The 19,596-nt window shown below is 50.6% G+C and overlaps 7 protein-coding genes across 7 annotated transcripts; 3 read left to right on the top strand and 4 right to left on the bottom strand.

The window, feature by feature from the left end:
• Positions 1-701: 701 nt before the first annotated feature.
• VFPPC_18459 (hypothetical protein) lies at positions 702-1,295 on the bottom strand (the record flags this gene model as incomplete). Its single annotated transcript, XM_022430062.1, has 2 exons — positions 702-839; positions 936-1,295. The coding sequence occupies 2 exons, from the start codon at positions 1,293-1,295 to the stop codon at positions 702-704; spliced, it is 498 nt and encodes a 165-aa protein (XP_022284930.1).
• Positions 1,296-3,243: 1,948 nt separating this feature from the next.
• Positions 3,244-7,026, bottom strand: VFPPC_11731 (ankyrin repeat domain-containing protein; the record flags this gene model as incomplete). The annotated part of the gene is made up of 2 exons (XM_022428776.1): positions 3,244-5,831; positions 5,889-7,026. 2 exons carry the CDS (start codon positions 7,024-7,026, stop codon positions 3,244-3,246), a joined length of 3,726 nt encoding a protein of 1,241 aa, XP_022283928.1.
• A 2,424-nt stretch (positions 7,027-9,450) lies between these two features.
• On the top strand, positions 9,451-9,741 carry VFPPC_17039 (hypothetical protein; the record flags this gene model as incomplete). The annotated part of the gene is made up of 1 exon (XM_018294789.1): positions 9,451-9,741. The coding sequence occupies one exon, from the start codon at positions 9,451-9,453 to the stop codon at positions 9,739-9,741; it is 291 nt and encodes a 96-aa protein (XP_018136300.1).
• Positions 9,742-10,001: 260 nt separating this feature from the next.
• On the bottom strand, positions 10,002-10,590 carry VFPPC_17038 (hypothetical protein; the record flags this gene model as incomplete). The annotated part of the gene is made up of 3 exons (XM_022429056.1): positions 10,002-10,332; positions 10,391-10,448; positions 10,491-10,590. The coding sequence occupies 3 exons, from the start codon at positions 10,588-10,590 to the stop codon at positions 10,002-10,004; spliced, it is 489 nt and encodes a 162-aa protein (XP_022283927.1).
• A 642-nt stretch (positions 10,591-11,232) lies between these two features.
• VFPPC_18458 (nacht and ankyrin domain protein) lies at positions 11,233-15,053 on the top strand (the record flags this gene model as incomplete). Its single annotated transcript, XM_018289600.2, has 3 exons — positions 11,233-12,238; positions 12,291-13,146; positions 13,214-15,053. The coding sequence occupies 3 exons, from the start codon at positions 11,233-11,235 to the stop codon at positions 15,051-15,053; spliced, it is 3,702 nt and encodes a 1,233-aa protein (XP_018136298.2).
• Positions 15,054-15,688: 635 nt separating this feature from the next.
• On the top strand, positions 15,689-16,447 carry VFPPC_14915 (hypothetical protein; the record flags this gene model as incomplete). The annotated part of the gene is made up of 1 exon (XM_018292683.1): positions 15,689-16,447. One exon carries the CDS (start codon positions 15,689-15,691, stop codon positions 16,445-16,447), a length of 759 nt encoding a protein of 252 aa, XP_018136297.1.
• A 595-nt stretch (positions 16,448-17,042) lies between these two features.
• VFPPC_11394 (ribonuclease H-like protein) lies at positions 17,043-19,534 on the bottom strand (the record flags this gene model as incomplete). Its single annotated transcript, XM_018289599.1, has 2 exons — positions 17,043-19,254; positions 19,494-19,534. The coding sequence occupies 2 exons, from the start codon at positions 19,532-19,534 to the stop codon at positions 17,043-17,045; spliced, it is 2,253 nt and encodes a 750-aa protein (XP_018136296.1).
• Between the last annotated feature and the right edge of the window lie 62 nt (positions 19,535-19,596).

Below are 19,596 nucleotides of genomic sequence, written 5' to 3'. Positions count from 1 at the left end.
ATCATCCTGACAGAAATGACGGCCGAGTAACCCTTCGCCTCGACATTGCAGCGTTGCAGCAATTATCGAATGAGTATCAACCCTTCCCAATCCAAAATCATGAACTAGGCGCTATTGGCGAGAATGAAGCTGCAGTTAGACAAAGATGGCTAATTTCACCCAGTAACAGCGAGATACGGGCTGGTTTGTGTCCAAAATGAGATATATAAGGATTCTCGGCCTTCTCGATGGTTGCCTAGAATCAAGCCCAAGACGTAGTTCTGAATTGACGTTACGTTTATTTGCCGATCAGCATGATGGACACGCATGAATACATGAGCCTCCTGAAAAGTACGGAAAGCTTACGGATGCCGGTCTTCTACGTCTGGATTGGGACAAACTATCGTGGACAGAACTTCTGGATGTTTGTAGAGAACTAGCCATAGTATATGGCAAACACCGAATGAACTTGCTGCGTAAACGTGAAGTCAAAATACCTAACTACATAATACGATTCAATCCACACAACGTGCAATAACTACGTACCAACTCATGCACTTTTGAGTCTTTCGAGAGAACCAATGGTGCTTGAGTGAACGGGATTTAACTGGAAAGTAATATGCAAACTGTAGAAGCCAAAGGCCCACTCAGCACCTAAGGAGCTTACAGAACATCGAGGATGACGGCTACATGTAAAAGCCTGCGTGTATATGTACCAGATATTAAGGCCCACTGGCGCCGGTTGTTATCTTGCCCTTGTACACCCCAAAACCGACGAGCGCGATGACCAAAATTACACCAACCTCGGCGCGAATGAAATGCCCCTTCCTCATGGGCCAGTTGCCGCTGGGGAGCAGAACCTGCGCTGGCGCATTAGAATCAGGCGGAATTGGCACGAGCACAAAGTCATTGTCGTCGTCGTTGTCGCCGCTTGTGTCATGTCCATATTAACTAACTGAGCCATAAGCCCTTCCACACTCACGCCGATGCTGATTCCGACTCTCACCTCCATCTTGCCCAGGTCCATAATGGCCACGACCTCTGTCATGGACATAAGCAGCAGGGGGTTGCTGTAGCTTGACGGCAGCTATTGGCTCTCGGCTGAGGCACTGCTGTTCACAGAGGGCGAAGAGGAAGCAGGGGCATGTCGAAGTGTCGGTTAGCCATATTTTCAGTGCGATAATTTCTGGTATCAAGTTTTCAGTGCTTGTTTGAATAACATTGATGAAGCGGTGTTGGGGAACAGCAGCTGCATATCTACCTCTCTCGACCGGCGGCTCGCGACGCCCCAGCCCAAAGGGAGCAGTTTCCCTCATGGTTATTGTCCATTAAAATTGCGACGAAGTCTCATTGGAGCCAAGAAATTAAACACACTCATTGTCATCGAACAAACAGCGTTGTGCATTCCCTTCTCGTCCTCTACTCATCGCCACGCTTAAAGCGTCTAGACGTGAGTGGCTGATAGATCCCACTACCTTGTCCGCTTGAGGAACCGTGTGGTGTTGTTTGCGAAAGCTTGACTGTAGTTGATTGACCCTTCGTTGCTAACGTAAAGTGTGTGGTAGCCTGATTGGCCAGACTCCTCCACCTAACAAGACTACTCAACATGATCAAACAAACGCTCTGCGCACTTTCTTCTCGTCTCCACGCTTAAAAGCGCCTTGACGTGAGTGGTTGACGGATCCCTTTACCTTGTCTGCTCGAGGAAGAGTGTTATAGTTGTTCTTGAGCTTTCCTTCTGGTTGCCGTTCTTGGTTAACAATAAGTGCGCGGTAAAGTGATTGGCCGAACTTCCCCAGCAAGTGGCCCCGAGGTTGTAATCACTCCTCTTGGCACTCGACTACACATGCTACAGCACATAGCAGCACGCCAGCCGACTACTGGGCCATTGCGGGGCAATTCTGTTGACTGCCGGATCTGCAAGTGATCCACCCTACTGGACGCCATGATGCTTGTGATGTTGGGGGCCATTGTTCAGACTTGAAAGTACGTCATGATGTCCTCCCTACGATTGAGTATGCCCCACCGTTACCAAATCATCGTGATGCACATGCTCAGTTCGCACCTCAGATGCCCCCATTCATGATGCTAGAACTCTTGGCCTTTCGCCCAGTTGCCCCGAAGAAACCATGTGACAATTCGGCTCAAGTCGCCAAGGATCGGCTTCTTAGCTTTCTTAGTGAGCGTTGGCCATGCGCTTAGTAGCTCCATAGAAGTCCAGTTTCAACACGGTGGTAACTTGCAGTGGCAACGCTTCGAATGGTGCTGGAGCCTCGCGAACAGCAAAAGACTCAGGATTGCATTTAAGCTGACATTCATTTTGCTCTTTCACATGATGCAAGCCCCAAACTTTGTTTATTAATTTTCATTTTATAAATTTTTTTAACGTGTGACTTAACCATGATCTGCGTTATCCTCGTTGAGCATCATCCGTTTAGCTGGTCTCCCACCGGAGGTAGCTGGAATAGTGTTGCCGCATTCTCCACACCGGGCACTGGCATCCGCGCTTGTTTAGCAGTACTTGCACGATCTCGACATGTCCTTCTTGAGACGCAGCCTGAAGGCGTTGCCATACTCTCCGCACTGACCATTGATATCTGCTCTTATTGTCTAATAATATCTTCACGGTGTCTGTAACGGTCCGAGCGAGTGTATTGACAACTGGCTAGGCGACTACTACGAGTATCTAAAAGCTAAATGAGAAAGAGAAAACAGAACAAGAAAAGGAGAGCTCTGGAGCTCTTAAGCTCCTCAGCTCGACGCAGCTCATCTCGCTTGTTGGCGGGTCCCGGCCCGGCAGGCCGGGACGGAGGCGAGACTGCAAGCCGAGCCACCTTCGGGCTCAGCCCGTTACAGTGTCGACATGTCCTTTTTGAGAAGCAGCTAGAGGAGCGATGCCATATCGTCCACCTTGACCCCCAAGCGACTACTAAGGTGAAGTTCTAAAAGCAACTTTGATGATCTACTTCAGGCGCCGCACTTTGTATACTTGAAGTCAAAGTATACCTTAATTGAGCCTAGGCTCTTTCGACTCACCTCTGACAAAGTTACTAAAAATCCAATATGCTGCTCTGACTGTGCCATGGGCGCCGGGTCCAAACCAAAATAGCCTGACATAACACTAGTAAGAGAGCTTTGCTTAACAATCCACGGTAGGAAAAGCTTCTCTGGCAAGCTAAGACCAAGGTATTGGAGACACGGCTTGATCGTGAGGGGCTATGCAGGTACCATTTTCTGAGGATAGGCCGCAGTATGGTCTCGTCGTTATCGAGATCTCCGTTGAAGCAGCCTCACGATGGTATCGTGCCAGTTCTCGACGGCCAATGACAGCGGCGTCTGACCATAGTCATCTTTGGCCTCGACGTCGGCACCCTTCTCGAGCAGGAGCCTCACGACTGCCTCGTGTCCCTTTTTGGCGGCCCATGATAGCGACACCCGACTAGAGTTGTCCTTGACCTCGATATTGGCGCCCTTCTCGAGCAGCAGCCTAACGACGGCCTCGTTTCCGTTCTCAGCGGCCCATGACAGCGGCGTCTGACCGGAGTTACTCTTAACCTCGACGTCGGCGCCCTTCTGGAGGAGGAGGCTCACCACTGTCTCGTGCCCGTTCAAGGCAGCCCACGACAGGGGCGTCCGACCATAGTAATTGTCCTTGGCATCGATGTCGGCGTCCTTCTGCAGCAGCCCGACCACAGCCCCGTGCCCGTTCCTGGCGGCCCACGTCAGTGGCGTCTGACCGTAGTAGTCCCTGGCCTCGATGTCGACATCCTTCTCGAGAAGCAGTTTGACGATGGCCTCGTGCCCCTTCTTGGCGGCCCACAACAAGGGCGTCTGACCGTAGTTGTCTCTGGCCTCGACATCGGCGAGTTCCTCGAGCAGTAGCCTCACGATAGCCTCGTTTCCATTCTCGGCGGACCATGACAGCGGCGTCTGACCATAGTCGTCCCTGGCCTCGACATCGGCGAGTCCGTCGAGCAGTAGCCTCACGACGGTCTCGTGCCCGTTCTCGGCGGCCCATGAAAGTGGTGTCCGATCATAATTGTCCTTGGCTTCGACGTTGGCGTCCTTCTCGAGCAGCTGCCTCACGACAGCATCGTGCCCGTTCTCGGCTGCCCATGACAGCGACGTTCGACCCCACTTATCCTCGGCCTCGATGTCGGCCCCAGCCTCGAGCAGCAGCTTGACCACGGCTTGATGGCCATAGTACGACGGTAACATAAGACCTGTAAAGTCCCCAGTAGCTCTCCTATATGTGGTTTGCCAGTAGATTTTAAACCATACCGAGTAGATCTTCGAATCGGGGTCGCAAATTTTCAAAGCGGAAGGCATAATGGGATCGTCCTCAGTAATGCCAGCTTCGCGAAAATGAGACCCCCAAGCTTTGGCCGAATAATCTAAGAAGGCATGTCTTTTGACGGAGTTGCAGGTTTCCTCATTCGGATCTATGGGAAGGCTAAAATCACAGTTAAGGAAGTTCAGATAGTACACGCAGGCCCCTGTAAGAATGGTGTGTGCGTGACGGGTGGCAATTGAGCGATGCCAGCATGGCTCCAGTGGCATAGTTGTAGGTGATGCCAAATCTGCGAGGAGAAACTCACGAGCAGTTTGATGAAGGAAGTAAATCCTGCCGTGGTAGATTGAGACGAACAGCCCACACCAAGCTCTGAGACGTGACTTGAAGTCCTCTTCGTCCTCTAAGTCGACGTCGTAAATAGATCGCGCTTTGTCGTCTATATTCATGGCAATGTTCATTTCCGACAGTGTTAGCGGCCGACTCGCTGCCAAGATAATACTCAAGGTTTTCCGGACCATCGGGCGATACTCAGCCTCGGACCTGTTAAGAATTTGTTCATAAGCCTCATTGATACTGCTCGGAAGTGTTGAAATGATGAACTCGACCCCCTTCCGAGTCTTTTTAAAGTTTTCATTCTCCAAGTAGTTGAACATAAGGTATACCCAAAGATAAGTGCGGTGGGTAGTCTCCTGTAGTCTTTTCCTCAGATGGCTCCTGATATCATCTGAGAGGCGCTTCTTGTCAGACAGCTGATTGACCCGGTGTGTGATGACGTGATTGACCTCTTTGCTGATGGCTTCCGACTCCTCTTCTCCTGGTATACGAATATTTGGAAAATCCCACAACAGGTCGCGGTCGCGGAATTGTGACAATATCTTCTCATATGGCCGACTAGTTAGAAGATACTTCAGCTTGCCATGGCTCTGGTCGCTGCTACATTGGCTCTTCACATTCCGCATCAGATTCTCAAAATCTGGCGCGGCACATTCGTCCAGGGCATCTAGGACCAAGATTACTGGCCCAGTCTGGGGATCTTTTACGGCGTTTCCAAGGATAGTCCAGAGAGATTGAGTAGAGTTGATCAGCCCTTGCCCGTCCTTGCGGAATTGTGGCACGGCATGGTCAATCAGGGACGGCTTTTGAGAGAAGAGCTGGTGAAGCAGGGCGCAGAGTGCCTGGCGGACCTTGTTCTGATCTTGTTCTTTGAAGAAGAAGTAACAGATGGTTGACGATCGCGGTAGGTCTTGATCGACCAAGTATTTGGCCAATACCGACTTTCCACAGCCAGGATCCGCGGAGACTAGGAGTGGACCCGAATCCTGCTTTAGCCACTCCTGGAAATGCTGATGCTGGAGAAACCACTGGCAGGTACCTTCCACTCGGTCTTCCACGCGATCCTTGTACCACTCGTACGTGGTGTCCTCGTTGGTGTCCGTCAGACGGAACAATTGAAGACATTGTTCCTGCTCAGCGGACTGTTTCTGCTTGACTGCGGCTTCCTGGATCTCAAGCTGCTTCTGCGAGATGCCCAGGTGCGCTTCTTCAAGTTCTTGGAGGCCTGTTGTAGTTGCATGTATTAATATATGATAATATTCCTAGACTCCTGGAGACTAACCTCTCAGAATATCGCCAATTCTCTTCTCGGCTTTAATGCTGTTTGGCGGGATTCTGCATAAAAGATCCTTCGCATAGGCAGCCGCTGCCATTGCTGCATACCCCTGCCACTCCTTGTTTTTGTGTGAATCTGAGTAGTCGCATATGCCACGAATTACGAGACAAGGAAATTGGTTCATCAACCCAGCTGATTCCATTTCAAAACACAGAACATCCCTCTCTGCTATGAGCATATCCCGGAGTAAGGCGTCCTTCATCAGCTGGTTCGCCGAGGCAATTAAGCCATAATGAACGGTTGGGTTGTCCTCATGTTTAGTCCGTTCACGTCGCAATACTAGCTTTAATGGATCATTACCGCAGCACGTCGCGCAGCTTGTTTCATTGTTTAGAGGATGCACGACTTCGGCTTGATAGAGCCTGTCAGTACTAGAGGGCGGCCGTTCATACCTGTGCTGCATTCTTGGGCTTCTCTCAAGAACAATGCTGATTGCCTGTTCAAGCTGATGGCCTTTCCTCTCATACTGGGTCTTGAGTCCGTTCACCGCAGTCCGTAGAAAGGCTGGCGGCTGGTTGAGAAAGCCCGTTGTGTGGAAGCTTCCACCATGTATCGTCTTGCCAAAGTCGTACTGGAACACACCACCATTTCCATCACCAGGAGCGCTGACCACAATGTCGCCGAGACGTATGTCATGCTTTCGGCTTGGCGCACCGCCACCAACGCCGACCATCAGACCGGTCCTGATGTTAGGGAAGCTGTGTGACAGATCTTTGGCGACGCTTGCTGCAGCGGCTATACCGTACTCTCCGACGGGTAGGACAACAATGACAACGTTATGTTTCCCAACTCTGCCCAAGGTATAATCGTTATCGTCATTGCCGGGTACATCTTCTGGGTCTTCGTGCTCTTCGTCGAGAAATGCCTGCGCGGCAACATGCTCCGTGCCTATGGCGCAGATCCAGCCCACGGTGTAGTCCGTACGTTCCAACTTTCGCTTCGTAGCGTTGACAGCTAGCGTCCGAGTATCATCACGACGTGGTCTTTTCCTCCTTTGCTCTTGACTCGACACTGCGTCTGAAATGTTCCCGTCCACGGACTCCGTCTCCCGAAGTCGTGTCTGCAGTTCCTGGGCTGTTGTCATCTTCATCAGCCAGAATCCGCGAGAGTTCACATAAAGATATCGCGATGCCAAGCGTTTGAGAGCGAACGGAGCCGCACCGCGCCGTCGTCAGTTCTCAATATGTTGTGACTGTGGCGCTGGACTGCAGCAAGCGGACCCGATTCTGCTTGCTCCCGAGCCGCAAAGATATCCGAAAGTCGCATTGCTCCGTCAAAAGAGCAAGCCGTATTGCCTAGTCGGCTGAGACTGGAGGAACATCTGCACACTACCTGGTGGGAGTAGCGGCGAAAGGTGAGCCATTTTGGGCAGCGAATAACAATCGTGAGAATCTGAATCGTTTCTTTTTTGGTCTTAATGCAGATGCTGAATGGCTTGCCGAACTTGATTGGTCCATTGAGTCCTTTACGAGAAGCGGCAGTTAAGAAAAGACGGGCCCAACTAACAAGCCTGGCATTAATTCTTCTTGGAGATGTGCAGACCGGCGGCTCATGCTTTATTGCTACATTATACTTGTAAGAACTTGACATTAACGTAGCAAAGTTAGTGGACAGCAGAGCATTTTAATGTTATAGAACTTAAAACAACCCGCCTCTTCTTTTTTGTAGAGTAAAGGCCCTGATTTGGTGATCTTGAAGTTATGTGAAGTAGAATCGACGAGTTTTGTTTGACAAAGCAGCACCTCTAATCAGCTCCCATTTATCACTCAGCAGCGTGAAATTACCCGACACCTACGGTCGGCAGATGTCTATACGCTACGAAGGATTGGGATACATGATGTTGTGTCTGCCGTTCTCTCGTCTGTAGCAGGTCATCATTGACGTATCACAACATCAACAAGGCCTTTGCTAAACTTCTTTCAACGACCCAAAAAGCCCGAAACTGCACTCGTGATTCTTTCAAAAAAATACTTTGGGAGCCGCTTTAAACCAGATTGGTGATGAGTTATGAGGGTAAGTCAATTAAGTTATGCAACTGGGCAAAGCTTTAGGGCACATACGACTTGCGGTGTTGTAGTTGGTCAAAATATGCTATTTACAATGGCGTAAAAGAGACCACAGGTCCCCGACGCCAAGCTTTCATGCAGGCAAGTCAAAAGGAAGTGTTCCGACCTACCATTGCCCTGTAACATCATCCGCTTCGCTCGAACCTAGGCACTGAGACTGCGAGAAGAAATTTATTAAGCGCCGCCAATATTTAGTTTATCCAATCCCATGAATATAATAGTTTCATAATCCTTCTCACCCATAATGCAATAACCAATCCGACTTAGCAAGTTGTCTAAACGCTGGCTTTTATGACTCGACTGTCCGGACTTATTCGTCTCTGATGTTGAGGGGCCTCCGTAAATGTGTACGGAGCTTCAGCAAGTCGGAACCACAATTTTTAGTGGGATGCATTCAGCCGGAATTCGGCAAGCCAGCTTTGCGCTAATGTCAGACATGCATTTACTAGTCAAGCGCCTTTGGGAGGGCATAGTTGAGCCTTTAATTGATGACGATCTCCGAGTAAGCGCGGGCGTGGACTGGTAGGGGGTTCCCGTGGACTAGTTCCGAACTCAAGGCTTGGCCTTTTGTAAGCCTTCGCATCCAGTAAGACGAGGGCGACATCAGCAGAAAATACGGCTAATGTAACGGTAGCACTAAGGCTGGTTCTAAACTTTGATTCTATACCCACCCTTAGTAGCATAATGTAAGCCATAATACGCAATTATCTGTACATCAAATAAAGGAGAGAGCGCAGTGCCTATTTTACGTTATATCCGAAGCTAACATTGTTTACGGCCGACCCTTGCTGCCTGGCTGCACACGTACCGAGACATTAACTTCAAAAAATAACGACTATTTATGGTACTAGTGAGAAACCGGTTTTCACAAATGCGCCATTATGGAAAGGCTATTGCTGCCACAGAGTTGTTCGCCCAAGTGAGCTCCGCATGCTGCGTTATTCTGCTGCCTGTTATATCTAGCACTGTCCTCCATTCGCCGAGGCGCCACGTAGGATTGCCTCCCCATCTTGCAGAGTTATAGTTTCGAGGGCGCATCCTTCGCGCCATTCTGACTGGACAAACACCTGGAATTATAGGGGTACCCTTGTAACCCTATAACACCTGCAATATTTTGGCAGAGTACAAAAACGTTACATGGTGGGCAAGATCAAAGTCGATTGTCTCATCTAAAAATGGAGTATGGCTTGCCACTGACGGTGTGCTTTTGCTGCTCTTGCTCTCTCATGCCCTGCTGCGTTTGCATCTTGCCTCCCGCTGGCACTCGCGCCGCAGGTGGTAGTCCCAGCAGCACTGGTATGGTGGACTTGCTTTCGTGAGCAGCCTGGCCGGCTGGCTAGTGCCAAACAAGGCCAAGGGCTTAGTGGATTGGTTCAATAAATGATACGATCAGAGTTTGTGTTAGAGGGTCCCAGGATTCTTTGAGAGTTAGTCGGACCTCGATGGGATATAGTCTAGTCTGGCAGAATATGTCCTCTTTTACCGCAGTTTCATGGTTCAATTCTGTGCCTTTTAGGTCTGTGAGTCTGCGTGGGCAGTTTGGCACTACGTATTTAAACCATTTCTGGCTCTTTTCAATAGCGGCGGCTCCAAGCTCTATAGCCCAGTCCGATTGTCGATCCAAGAGCAACTCGCGAGTAGCCGTGTCAGCAGTGCGAATCGCCCATCAAGTTTTGACGGTTTTAGCCTGTGGGATCTTGTTTTGGTCAATTCCGAGCTTTGTCGAGATGTGATTTCTCTGCGTAGCCATTATGGCTCCTGGCAGGCGCCCCGGGCGGGAGCCGGATGAAGACACGGAGGTCGTCTGCAGGTGGGGCCGGGCGGGCTGGTTGTCCCTGGCGATGGGATATTGACTGTTATTGGTATTCTTAGTAAGCTCTTCGACCTTTTCAGGGCTACCAGCTAAAAGAATCTTCCCAAGGAATTATCTCTATTGTCGGCAACTCGGATGAAACGCTGGCTGTTCAATTTGTCCAAAAGAGTCCCTTGCAACTTAGAGGGTTGCAAAGGACGTGCCTGTTAACCCCAGAGTGGGAACGTCTCCAAATCGCTCTTTTACAAAATGATCGCGGATAAATGGATGCCGAGATTGAGGATCAAATCTTTGCTGCATTGGTCCGGGTAAAAGGCGACCGACAATTTTGGCTTTGTTTCCTGTTTGTCGAAGAATTTCTTCATATGAAGTTCCAGCAACTCGCAGGGTGAGGGCCTGGGTACGGGTTACGACGTCATGACTGGCCATGCTGTTGACCTTGCTTTGCTGGAAGTGGTGAGCAGGATTGTACTCGAATGGGAAGTCCTTGTGTTCCCCATTTAGAACCCTTCTATCATGGTTTAAGTTCTCCAGCTATAAATAGCGCTTCCATACTGATGTATAATTACCTTAAATTCAGAACTGCGACTGCGATAGAGAGGCACTGCAAATTAAATAACACCCCGGCTTGCAATCATGTCGAATAAGCAGGTCACAACGCGAGAAAGCACCAAGGCACTCCCTCCATTGTTTGGGCTAATGGTGCGGTAGACCGAGCAAGCTGGGCCATCCCCATCATGAGACTACCAGGGCCGTCGTTCCATCGCATTGCTCTCGCGCCAGAATATTAGGTGGTGCGACTTTCTTTTATCGGACGAGGCTGGCGTTTCAAAAGATTCTGAGTATGTTGTGTTGTGAAGGTAAGACCGTAGCGCCAGGACGCCCATCCCTGTGACGTTTGGACCACAGGAAAGCTGGCACACCATCACGCTGCGTCAAAACGACCGACAGAGTGACAATTGGTTTCCGATCACCATCCTGCTAGAAAAATGAGCAGAAGAGGGCTTTGGTCGTGGAGCCTAATGGTGAGCGGTAGGCCAAGATTGAGTGGCACTCACATCACTGCCTTCCTGCACGGTTACAGCTGACGGTATGACATGTCAAAATTCTGCTCCCGGTTGGCCAATAAGAATGAACAACTGTTTCCTGCATGGGACTCTCAGCGGCAGGACATACCCTCCAATGCTGTGAAGTCGCCAACCCGGCTTCCTCTAGTTCGTGGAGCCCCACGCCTGCCTGGGCATCTTCGAGACACAACGCCAAGCTTGGAGGAGATTCGCCCGATGCGCTGTGCGTCTCATGTCTCTCAAATGGGAGAACCTTAGATGACTTCGGACTACCGCGGACTAAGCCAAAGGTAAGTGCCTCTGTCAAGATCGATTGAAGGCAGCATCTGATACCGTGGCCTAAGATGTCAACTGAATGCTCCCGTTCGAATGCCGACTACACCGTGGGATGGATATGCGCCATAAGCATCGAGTACCTTGCTGCACAGCTCTGTCTCGACGAAGAACACGAGCCGCTGGAATATGTGTCCCCTCATGACGACAATGGCTACACCTTGGGCCGAGTTGGGAAGCACAATGTCGTTATTGCTGTTCTGCCCGACAGCGAATACGGCACATCGTCTGCGGCCAGCGTCGCAAGAGATATGCTGCATAGCTTCCCAAATGTCAGAATCGGCCTCATGGTCGGCATCGGCGGCGGGGCGCCGACCAGCGGTAACGACGTCCGATTAGGCGACATCGTGATCAGCACTCCTCGCGATGGCGAGGGCGGGGTGTTGCAGTACGACTTCGGCAAAACGATACAGGATCAGGCGTTCCGACAGACTGCGTTCTTGAACCGGCCACCAACAGTCTTACTGGCGGCGGTGAACGGGCTAAAGACCCAGTACCAGAGGAAACGGCGTCAGCTAGAGGAAGCCATTAACCACATAATTCTTGAGCAGGAAGAGGACCTGCGGGAGGAACTTAGCCGGCCATGCGCGAGCAGCGATAGACTGTATCGCAGCGATTTTGTTCATCCTCCAGATAAGAAAAACGGCTGTGCGGAGGTTTGCGGCGTCGACTCACCGAACTTGATCACTCGACTCGAGCGAACAAGACATCAGAGTCCTGCGGTCCACTACGGTCTGATTGCTTCTGCGAACCAGCTTATGAAGGACGCCTTGGTTCGTGATAAACTCGCAGCAGAACAGGGCGTCTTATGTTTTGAAATGGAGGCAGCGGGGCTAATGAACCACTTCCCCTGCCTCGTGGTTCGCGGAATATGTGACTACTCGGATTCCCACAAAAACAAGGAGTGGCAGAGCTATGCAGCAGTGGCTGCTGCGGTATATGCCAAAGAACTTCTTTGTCGGATAGCCCCAAATAAGGTGGAAGCTGAAAAAAAGATAGGAGATGTTCTTTCTACAGGTTAGTTTAGTCTATCGATTAATAAAACTTCATATTATTAACAACGTTGAAGTTGAGCAAGGCGTGAACAAAATGCGCAGTGATGTTCAAGACACGAAGAATGTTGTCAAAGGCTTGGAACTTGAACAGAAGCGCGAAAAGACGGAACGTTGGCTGTCGCCGCCAGATCCGTCAACGAATTACAATAACGCCATGCGGCAACGCCAGGAAGGTTCTGGCCTATGGTTCTTGCAAACTGATGCCTTCGTGGAATGGAAGCAAAGGCGAAATTCTTTTTTGTGGCTTCATGGCATCCCTGGATGCGGAAAAACGATTCTTAGCTCGACTATTATTCAAGCTCTCGAGCGGGCCAATCCGCAGGGTCTCCTCTACTTTTATTTCGACTTCAATAATACGGGCAAGCAGACACTTAACAGCATGGTGCGGTCCCTTATCAGCCAACTTTATCCTAAAGGCGGACGTGTGTGGAAGGAATTGGATTCCCTCTACTCCTCTTGCCAAGACGGAAGTCGGCAACCACCCTGCGAATCGCTTTGCAAGACTTTCTTACGTATGATAGAAGGGATCAAAGAAGTCTGGATTGTTCTGGATGCCCTCGACGAATGCTGTACAAGGCAAGGGCCATCGACGGAAGGACTGCTCTTGTGGATAAGGGATCTCATCAGCTCGGAGTACAGGAATGTCCATCTTCTTGTGACAAGTCGGCCAGAACAGGACATCACGTCTGTAGTAAGCGGATTTGCAGATAAGGTGGATATAGTGCCTATTCAGAGCGGCGCCATTACCGACGACATCCGTGCGTACGTCCACACGAGAGTGAGAGAGCGTGAAGGGCTCAAGAGGTGGCGGTCGCAACTGGACGTCCAGGAGGAGATTGAGTCCCGGCTCGTTGATCAGGCTGATGGAATGTAAGCAAATGCCTCAATGATTACATTTTACGATCCGTCCGTAGGGCCGTGCTAAAAATTCTCACAGGTTTCGATGGGTTGCATGTCAGCTTGATGCGCTAGAAAAGTGTTTGGATTATCGCACACTCCAAATTGCTCTCAATTCGCTCCCGAAGACTCTGGACGACACCTACAGCAGGATCTTGCATGGTATTCCATCAGAATATAAGCAAAACGCCGTAAGGATTCTTCAATTCCTGACCTACTCTGAGCGGCCACTACGTATTGAGGAAGTGGTCGATGCAATAGCAGTGGATACCGAAGGGGAACAGTACTTTAATCCAAAACATAGGATGCCCGATCCTCGGGAAGTCGCGTGTTACTGCTCAAGTTTGGTAGTGGTGGCTTCCAAACAAGGCCATTCTGGCGATGACGATGATAAGCCTATGGAGCTCCAGTTGGCCCATTTCTCCGTCAAGGAATATTTGACGTCTGGCCGGCATGACAAAGACATTGGCCAAATCTTTCGGGACGAGGTTGCTGAAGCGTCAATTGCAACTGTGTGTATTGCATATTTGTTGCATTTAGACCAGGATATTCCGATACGTCAGATCAGGGAGGCTTTTCCTTTGGCAGAGTATTCGGCAAGGTACTGGATGAGCCATGCTGCAGTGGCTGAAGGCAAGGACACAAAACTGCAACATTATATCGAGAAATTCTTCTGCCACCACAAAAGTTCATATAAGAACTGCTACAGCCTCTATCGTCCAGATACCCTTTTCCTGTTACCGGGAGACTACTCAAGAATGGAACCAGCTCCTGCGTTGTATTACGCATCATTTGGAGGGTTGGCAAACGCGGTACAATACCTGCTTAGTCGAGGCGCCAATGTCAACGCGCAAGGTGGAAGTTACGGCACCGCGCTTCATGCCGCTTCACACAGAGGACACGAGACCGTCGTCAAGCTGCTGCTTGACAGGGGCGCTGACGTGGAGGCGAAGGACTATGAGTACGGTTGGACGCCGCTCTCGCGGGCCGCCGAGAAGGGGCACGAGGTCGTCGTCAAGCTGCTGCTTGACAGGGGCGCCGACGTGGAGGCAAAGGACTATGCATATGGTCAGACGCCGCTCTCGCGGGCCGCCGAAAAGGGGCACGAGGCCGTCGTCAAGCTGCTACTTGACAGGGGTGCCGACGTGGAGGCAAAGGACTATGATTATGGTCAGACGCCGCTCTCGTGGGCCGCCAAGAACGGACACGAGGTCGTCGTCAAGCTGCTGCTCGATAAGGGCGCCGACGTGGAGGCGAAGGACTGTGAGTACGGTTGGCCGCCGCTCTCGTTGGCCGCCTCGAACGGACACGAGGCCATCGTCAAGGTGCTGCTCGACAGGGGAGCCGACATCGAGGCTGACAACGACTACTACGGCCGGACGCCGCTCTCGCTGGCCGCCAAGAACCGGCACGAGGCCGTCGTCGAGCTGCTGCTTGACAGGGGCGCCGACGTCGAGGCGAAGGATGAGTACGGTCGGACGCCGCTCTCGTTGGCCGCCAAGAACGGGCACGAGGCCGCCGTCGAGCTACTGCTCGACAGGGGCGCCGACGTCGACGCGAAGGATGAGTACGGTCGGACGCCGCTCTTGTTGGCCGCCAAGAACGGGCACGAGGCCGCCGTCGAGCTGCTGATCGCCAGCTTTGGCGTTGACCCCTACGTTACAGATGGCGCTGGCACAACGCTACTATCGTGGGCCATGCAGACCGGTGTGGCACCACTCTTTTGGGCCGCTGAGAAGGGGCAAGAGGCCATTGTCAAGCTGCTGCTCGAGGACGCCGATGTCGAGGCGAAGGATAAGCACGGTCAGACGCCGCTCTCGTTGGCCGCCGAGAACGGACACGAGGCCATAGTCAAGCTGCTGCAATCGAAATCTCGATAACTACGCACAATAGTCTTGCTTCCCTTTGGAAAACGGTACCCTCAAAGCCTTATGCAAGGATCCGCGCTTCTCCCAACGTGGATGGCCGAATCCCGACCTAGGTCATGCAAACTTGGCTTCAAATCAACACCCATGGCAGTCATAGAAACACATCATCTAATTTTCAATACCTTTGGAAAGATCGTATAGGTCTACGCAAGAGCGTGATCGCTTGCGTGAAGAACTTATGCTATGGGTTAACATTAATTCAGTTGATGCTAAGCGAAGAGTCAGAAATATGTCTGCAAGGTGTCATATTCTCCTCTAATTCCAACTTCTGAATCGTGCAGAATGGGTTAGGCTTGTGATGGACGTGACGGAGAGGGTTGTGTCTGCCATCGGCGGCCACGTTAGGAAAACGTGCAACTGCTCGTCCTACCAACTGGTCGAGGTTGCCAACAAGGCCCACGAGGATTTTTAACGCCGTTATAGACAGCTGCGATTTCTACGCATGGAGGGTGGTTGCTATTGCTCGTTTCGATATGTCTATGTCACCAGCATAAAGCGAATCCATCTTCTCGATCAAGGTGCCCGTTCGCGATATTGGTCTGGTAGAGCCTTATCTACAGACTAGGGATTGGCACTATACAGCTTTCATGCGCAAAGACAAAGAGTCGAAGGAGTTCGTATGGTGGCCCAGCTTCCACCGAGGGCTAGATGACTATTACCAGCAGGTGGAGTCGCACGGCAAGTTGCGAAAACCACTCCCATCAACATGCATCAAACATCATCCGAACGATGGCTGGAAACTAGCACCAGATGCTGCTGCAGATGAGTGTATGCCTTATGTTGTGCAGCCGGAGCAGGATTTGCTTCGTTTGTCCGAAGAAGAAATATACGCGAAGCTAGGAAGTCTTCGAGAGCATTGGTCAGCGGGCACGCTTGCGCCACAACCCGATCCTAATGCCGTGGTATTGGAATTTAACATTCGCTCCAGTAACTACGGCCGACCTCCTCCCAGATGGGATGTGAAGCATCGGGCGTATATCTCAAGGACATGGGACGAAAGCAACTCGCCCGGTACATGTGCTACATTTCTCCGCCAAGAGCTTGAGAAATACGAGGTACTCCTACATCACCGACGAAGCCTACGTAGTCGAAATTCTCATGAGATCAGTGGTCAGATCTGGCGTGGGTCGGAGTCTGAACCTATTAGCGATGATACTGATGCCACATCGGATGAAGAGTCGCTAGGACAAAAGCGGCTACGGCAAGCTAAATTAGTACGGAAGATCGAGTCGTTAATGCGACAACTTATTACGCTTGAGCGAGAGAAGAATAAATCGCCAAAGCAATGGGAACATTTGGAAAAAGAATTCAAACATCGGCTGGATAATGTTCAGGATGTGGAATAAACCATAATGGAGAATTTGTTCAGGCTGATTGACTCCGCACGTCAGAAAGCACTCTAGGACCAATTGTTTGTATTGTCCTTTCAAGCTACGCGCGTCGTCAACTCCCAAGGCATGACATCTGCTTTTCGTTCTACCCGTTCACTTCACTTAGTATAAATTGAGGGCTAGTACTGTAGCCACGCTAACGGTAATTACATCGCTACAACAAAAACAAAAAGCCATAGTAAAGTGTCCGGTACTTGTTGTTATCTTGTAAAGCGCAATTCGAGGCATGGCTATGGGGAGAACCAGGCTGAAGATAGTTATCTTCAGTACCGGCAGATTCCAACTGCCCTTGCCTTGAGAACAGAACTCTTCCCGGCTGACTGATCTCTACACACAACGAGTTCCGGAAGGTCAACATATTTTCCAAAGCCTTTTGAGCGCAGCCTATCGATGATATCCAGGAGAACTCGATGGTCCTTCCACTGAAGCTCAGGCTTTCTATCCATACTCCATACTCCATACAGACCCGTATGGAATATGGAATAGGGAATGCACCTTGTATGGAAAGTATTCCATACGTATGGAATACTGAATGATGACGTCATATATTTTACAGTGAATCGGTCGTAGAGGCTCGCCGTCTTGTGATTTGATCGACGTCCTCCTCCGCAGGCCCCTCTGAATCCTCTGAAGCCCCATTCTTATCCCCTTCATCTAGATCTACAGGAATTCCTTGTGTTATGCCACTCTTGATCCAACTCTTCATGCATTCACCCCTCTCGATTGTTGAACTTCCCAGCTGGCATCTATCCCATGATATCGTGCGCCGAGCTCCAGAAAAGACACGCTCTGGCTCGGCCGACATGGCCGGTATGGAAAGCATATCAACAGCCATCTGGGAGAGACGCGGGCATGTTTGTTGCTGCTCCTCTCGAAGCCACCACGCAAGCGGCGAACAGTCAATAAGTACGGGTGGCTGTGCGGTGAAGGACTGGTACTCATCCTGCTCGCTCAAAGCCGGGCTCACAACATCGAGCTCTCGAGCAAGCATATCGTACTCATCGAGCCGCTGTGTCTGATCCCTAAGCTGTGGTGTTGTCGTTGTGATTGGCAGCGCTTGATAGTGATCTTCCCAATACTTTTGAACGCTATCAAGGACTGGTTTGTGCCACGATTTGGGCCAGTTCTTTTTGATGTGGGCCAGGCGCCGCGACGGGTGAAGTATCATTGCGGCACCGTATGCGGGACTCTCATCTGTGAGCTGGTAGTACTTGTCAAATATGGCCCATGATGCTGCAATGCAGCTTCGGAGTGCACCGGTACTGTGGTGTTTTTGGAATGCCTGGGTGTAATGTTTATGAAGGACGTCCATGGTGAAGAGGGTACGATCGAGTGTAGCATAGCGGCCTTCTGTTAGTTGAGTAATCCTCCAGAATGGTTGTAGGAAGCTGCGTGTCTCCCTCAGGGCTTGCCACTCATCGGGTGACAGATAATCACCCCGCAAATCATCATAGTATTTCCGTTGATACCAATCCACATGTTCTTGAAGATCAAGGACAGCATTTAACAGAAGGAACCACGAATTCCACCGCGTATCGTTATCGAGTCCCAAAGACCTTCCAGCACGCTTCTTAAACAAATTCCATCGGTAGTCACTCTCACGCATGTGGATTGAGATGTTATGGACTTTACCCAGGGGACCTAAACGCCGCCTGCCAAGTGCCCTTTGGGCATTGACTCTTTCAATGAAATCACTGCCGAAGGCAGTTCTATCGCCGTCCTCAATCTGCTCCAGAGCCGCTGTGGCAGCTTCTTTCGAATCAATGAATAGAAATGCCTGGACCGCGAGGTTGAGGACATGACCATGGCATCGAATTCTCTGCTTTTTGGCCTCCCACTTGATGCCTTTCTCTTGGAGGTGTTCTCCGAGAAAGCGGCATAGCTTGTCATTTGAGCCGTGGTTGTCGCCAGTAAAAAAGGGTATCTTATTCCAAATGTTATAGTCATCAAGAACCTGCCGAAGAAGCTTCCATTGCTCAGCTCCGCCGTGGCCACCGGGCCCGTCTAGGCCAGGAAGCTCTGACACTGCCAGTAATGCCTGCAGTGTCTCCTTAGTGTCCGAATCCACAAATTTAACGCACGTTCCGAGGAAGGCTTTATGATTTGGCGCAGACCAAACATCCAACGAAAGGTGAAGTTTCCAAGGAGATGATTGGAGCTTTCTCCGCAGAATGTCCTTATGTACGCAATAAGAATTGGAGACAAGCTTCTGTATTGAACCATGTGAGAGACTGATCAGATCGTTTGCCGTGTGGTTGACCGCGGAAATCAGCGCATGGAGCTCTGGCCAGGAACTGCAGTTATATGAGAGGTTACGGACAATAACAAGTTGGACCAGAGCCTCTAGTGCGGCCTTCCGATTGACAGCGCTTCTTAGGGCTTCCTCTCGTCTAATCAATTGCTTCGCAACATGCACTTCGCCAGCTTTTGCAAAGGCATCATGGATAAGGCTGTCGCGCTGTTTCTTGATTGGGTTTTCAGTTGCTTCCAGCTGAATGGCATGGCTATTCAGCAGGTGCTTGCGGAATGTCGTCGAGACCGTTGTCGAATAGGGAGGGTCAATACAGTGCATACAATAATAAAACTTCTCATTTCGTCGAGCGCAACGAACAGGCTCTGTGTCATACGGCTCACGAGCATGAGCCCAAGTATTTGCCGTTGTCTTTCGCTTCCTACCCTCGGCCCGCTGACACTGCTGAGGCCTGGAGAGGATTGGAGTTCCCTGGTGGTAGTTGACGACCCCACATAGCCACCTGTGGGTGCTGTAGAATGGAGCGAGGACATTTTCAAACGAGAGCGTCAGCGTGAAAGCATTCTGGTAGTCGTCTGACAATACCGCAGAGCAAAGGGATAACTTGGCCTCACCCTGAGCTTGGCCAACAAATTTTTATATGGATTAACTATTTTCCGTGGTATTCCATACGTATGGAATACTCACAAGCTGTATGGAATATGGATTAACTGTATGGAATACAAAAGTATTCCATACACTAATCCATACGCGTATGGATAGAAAGCCTGCTGAAGCTCAGCAGTGCTCATTGTGATATCGGCGCGGCTATGACTTGCTCGAAAGAAGCATCATTCCGCAATTTTTGAGAGGC

The sequence above is a fragment of the Pochonia chlamydosporia genome (assembly GCF_001653235.2).
Source record: "Pochonia chlamydosporia 170 chromosome Unknown PCv3seq00018, whole genome shotgun sequence".
In the NCBI taxonomy this organism is placed as follows: Eukaryota; Fungi; Ascomycota; class Sordariomycetes; order Hypocreales; family Clavicipitaceae; genus Pochonia; species Pochonia chlamydosporia.
The sequence above is the reverse complement of the archived record's forward strand: the minus strand, read 5'-3'. Positions and strand labels throughout refer to the sequence as shown.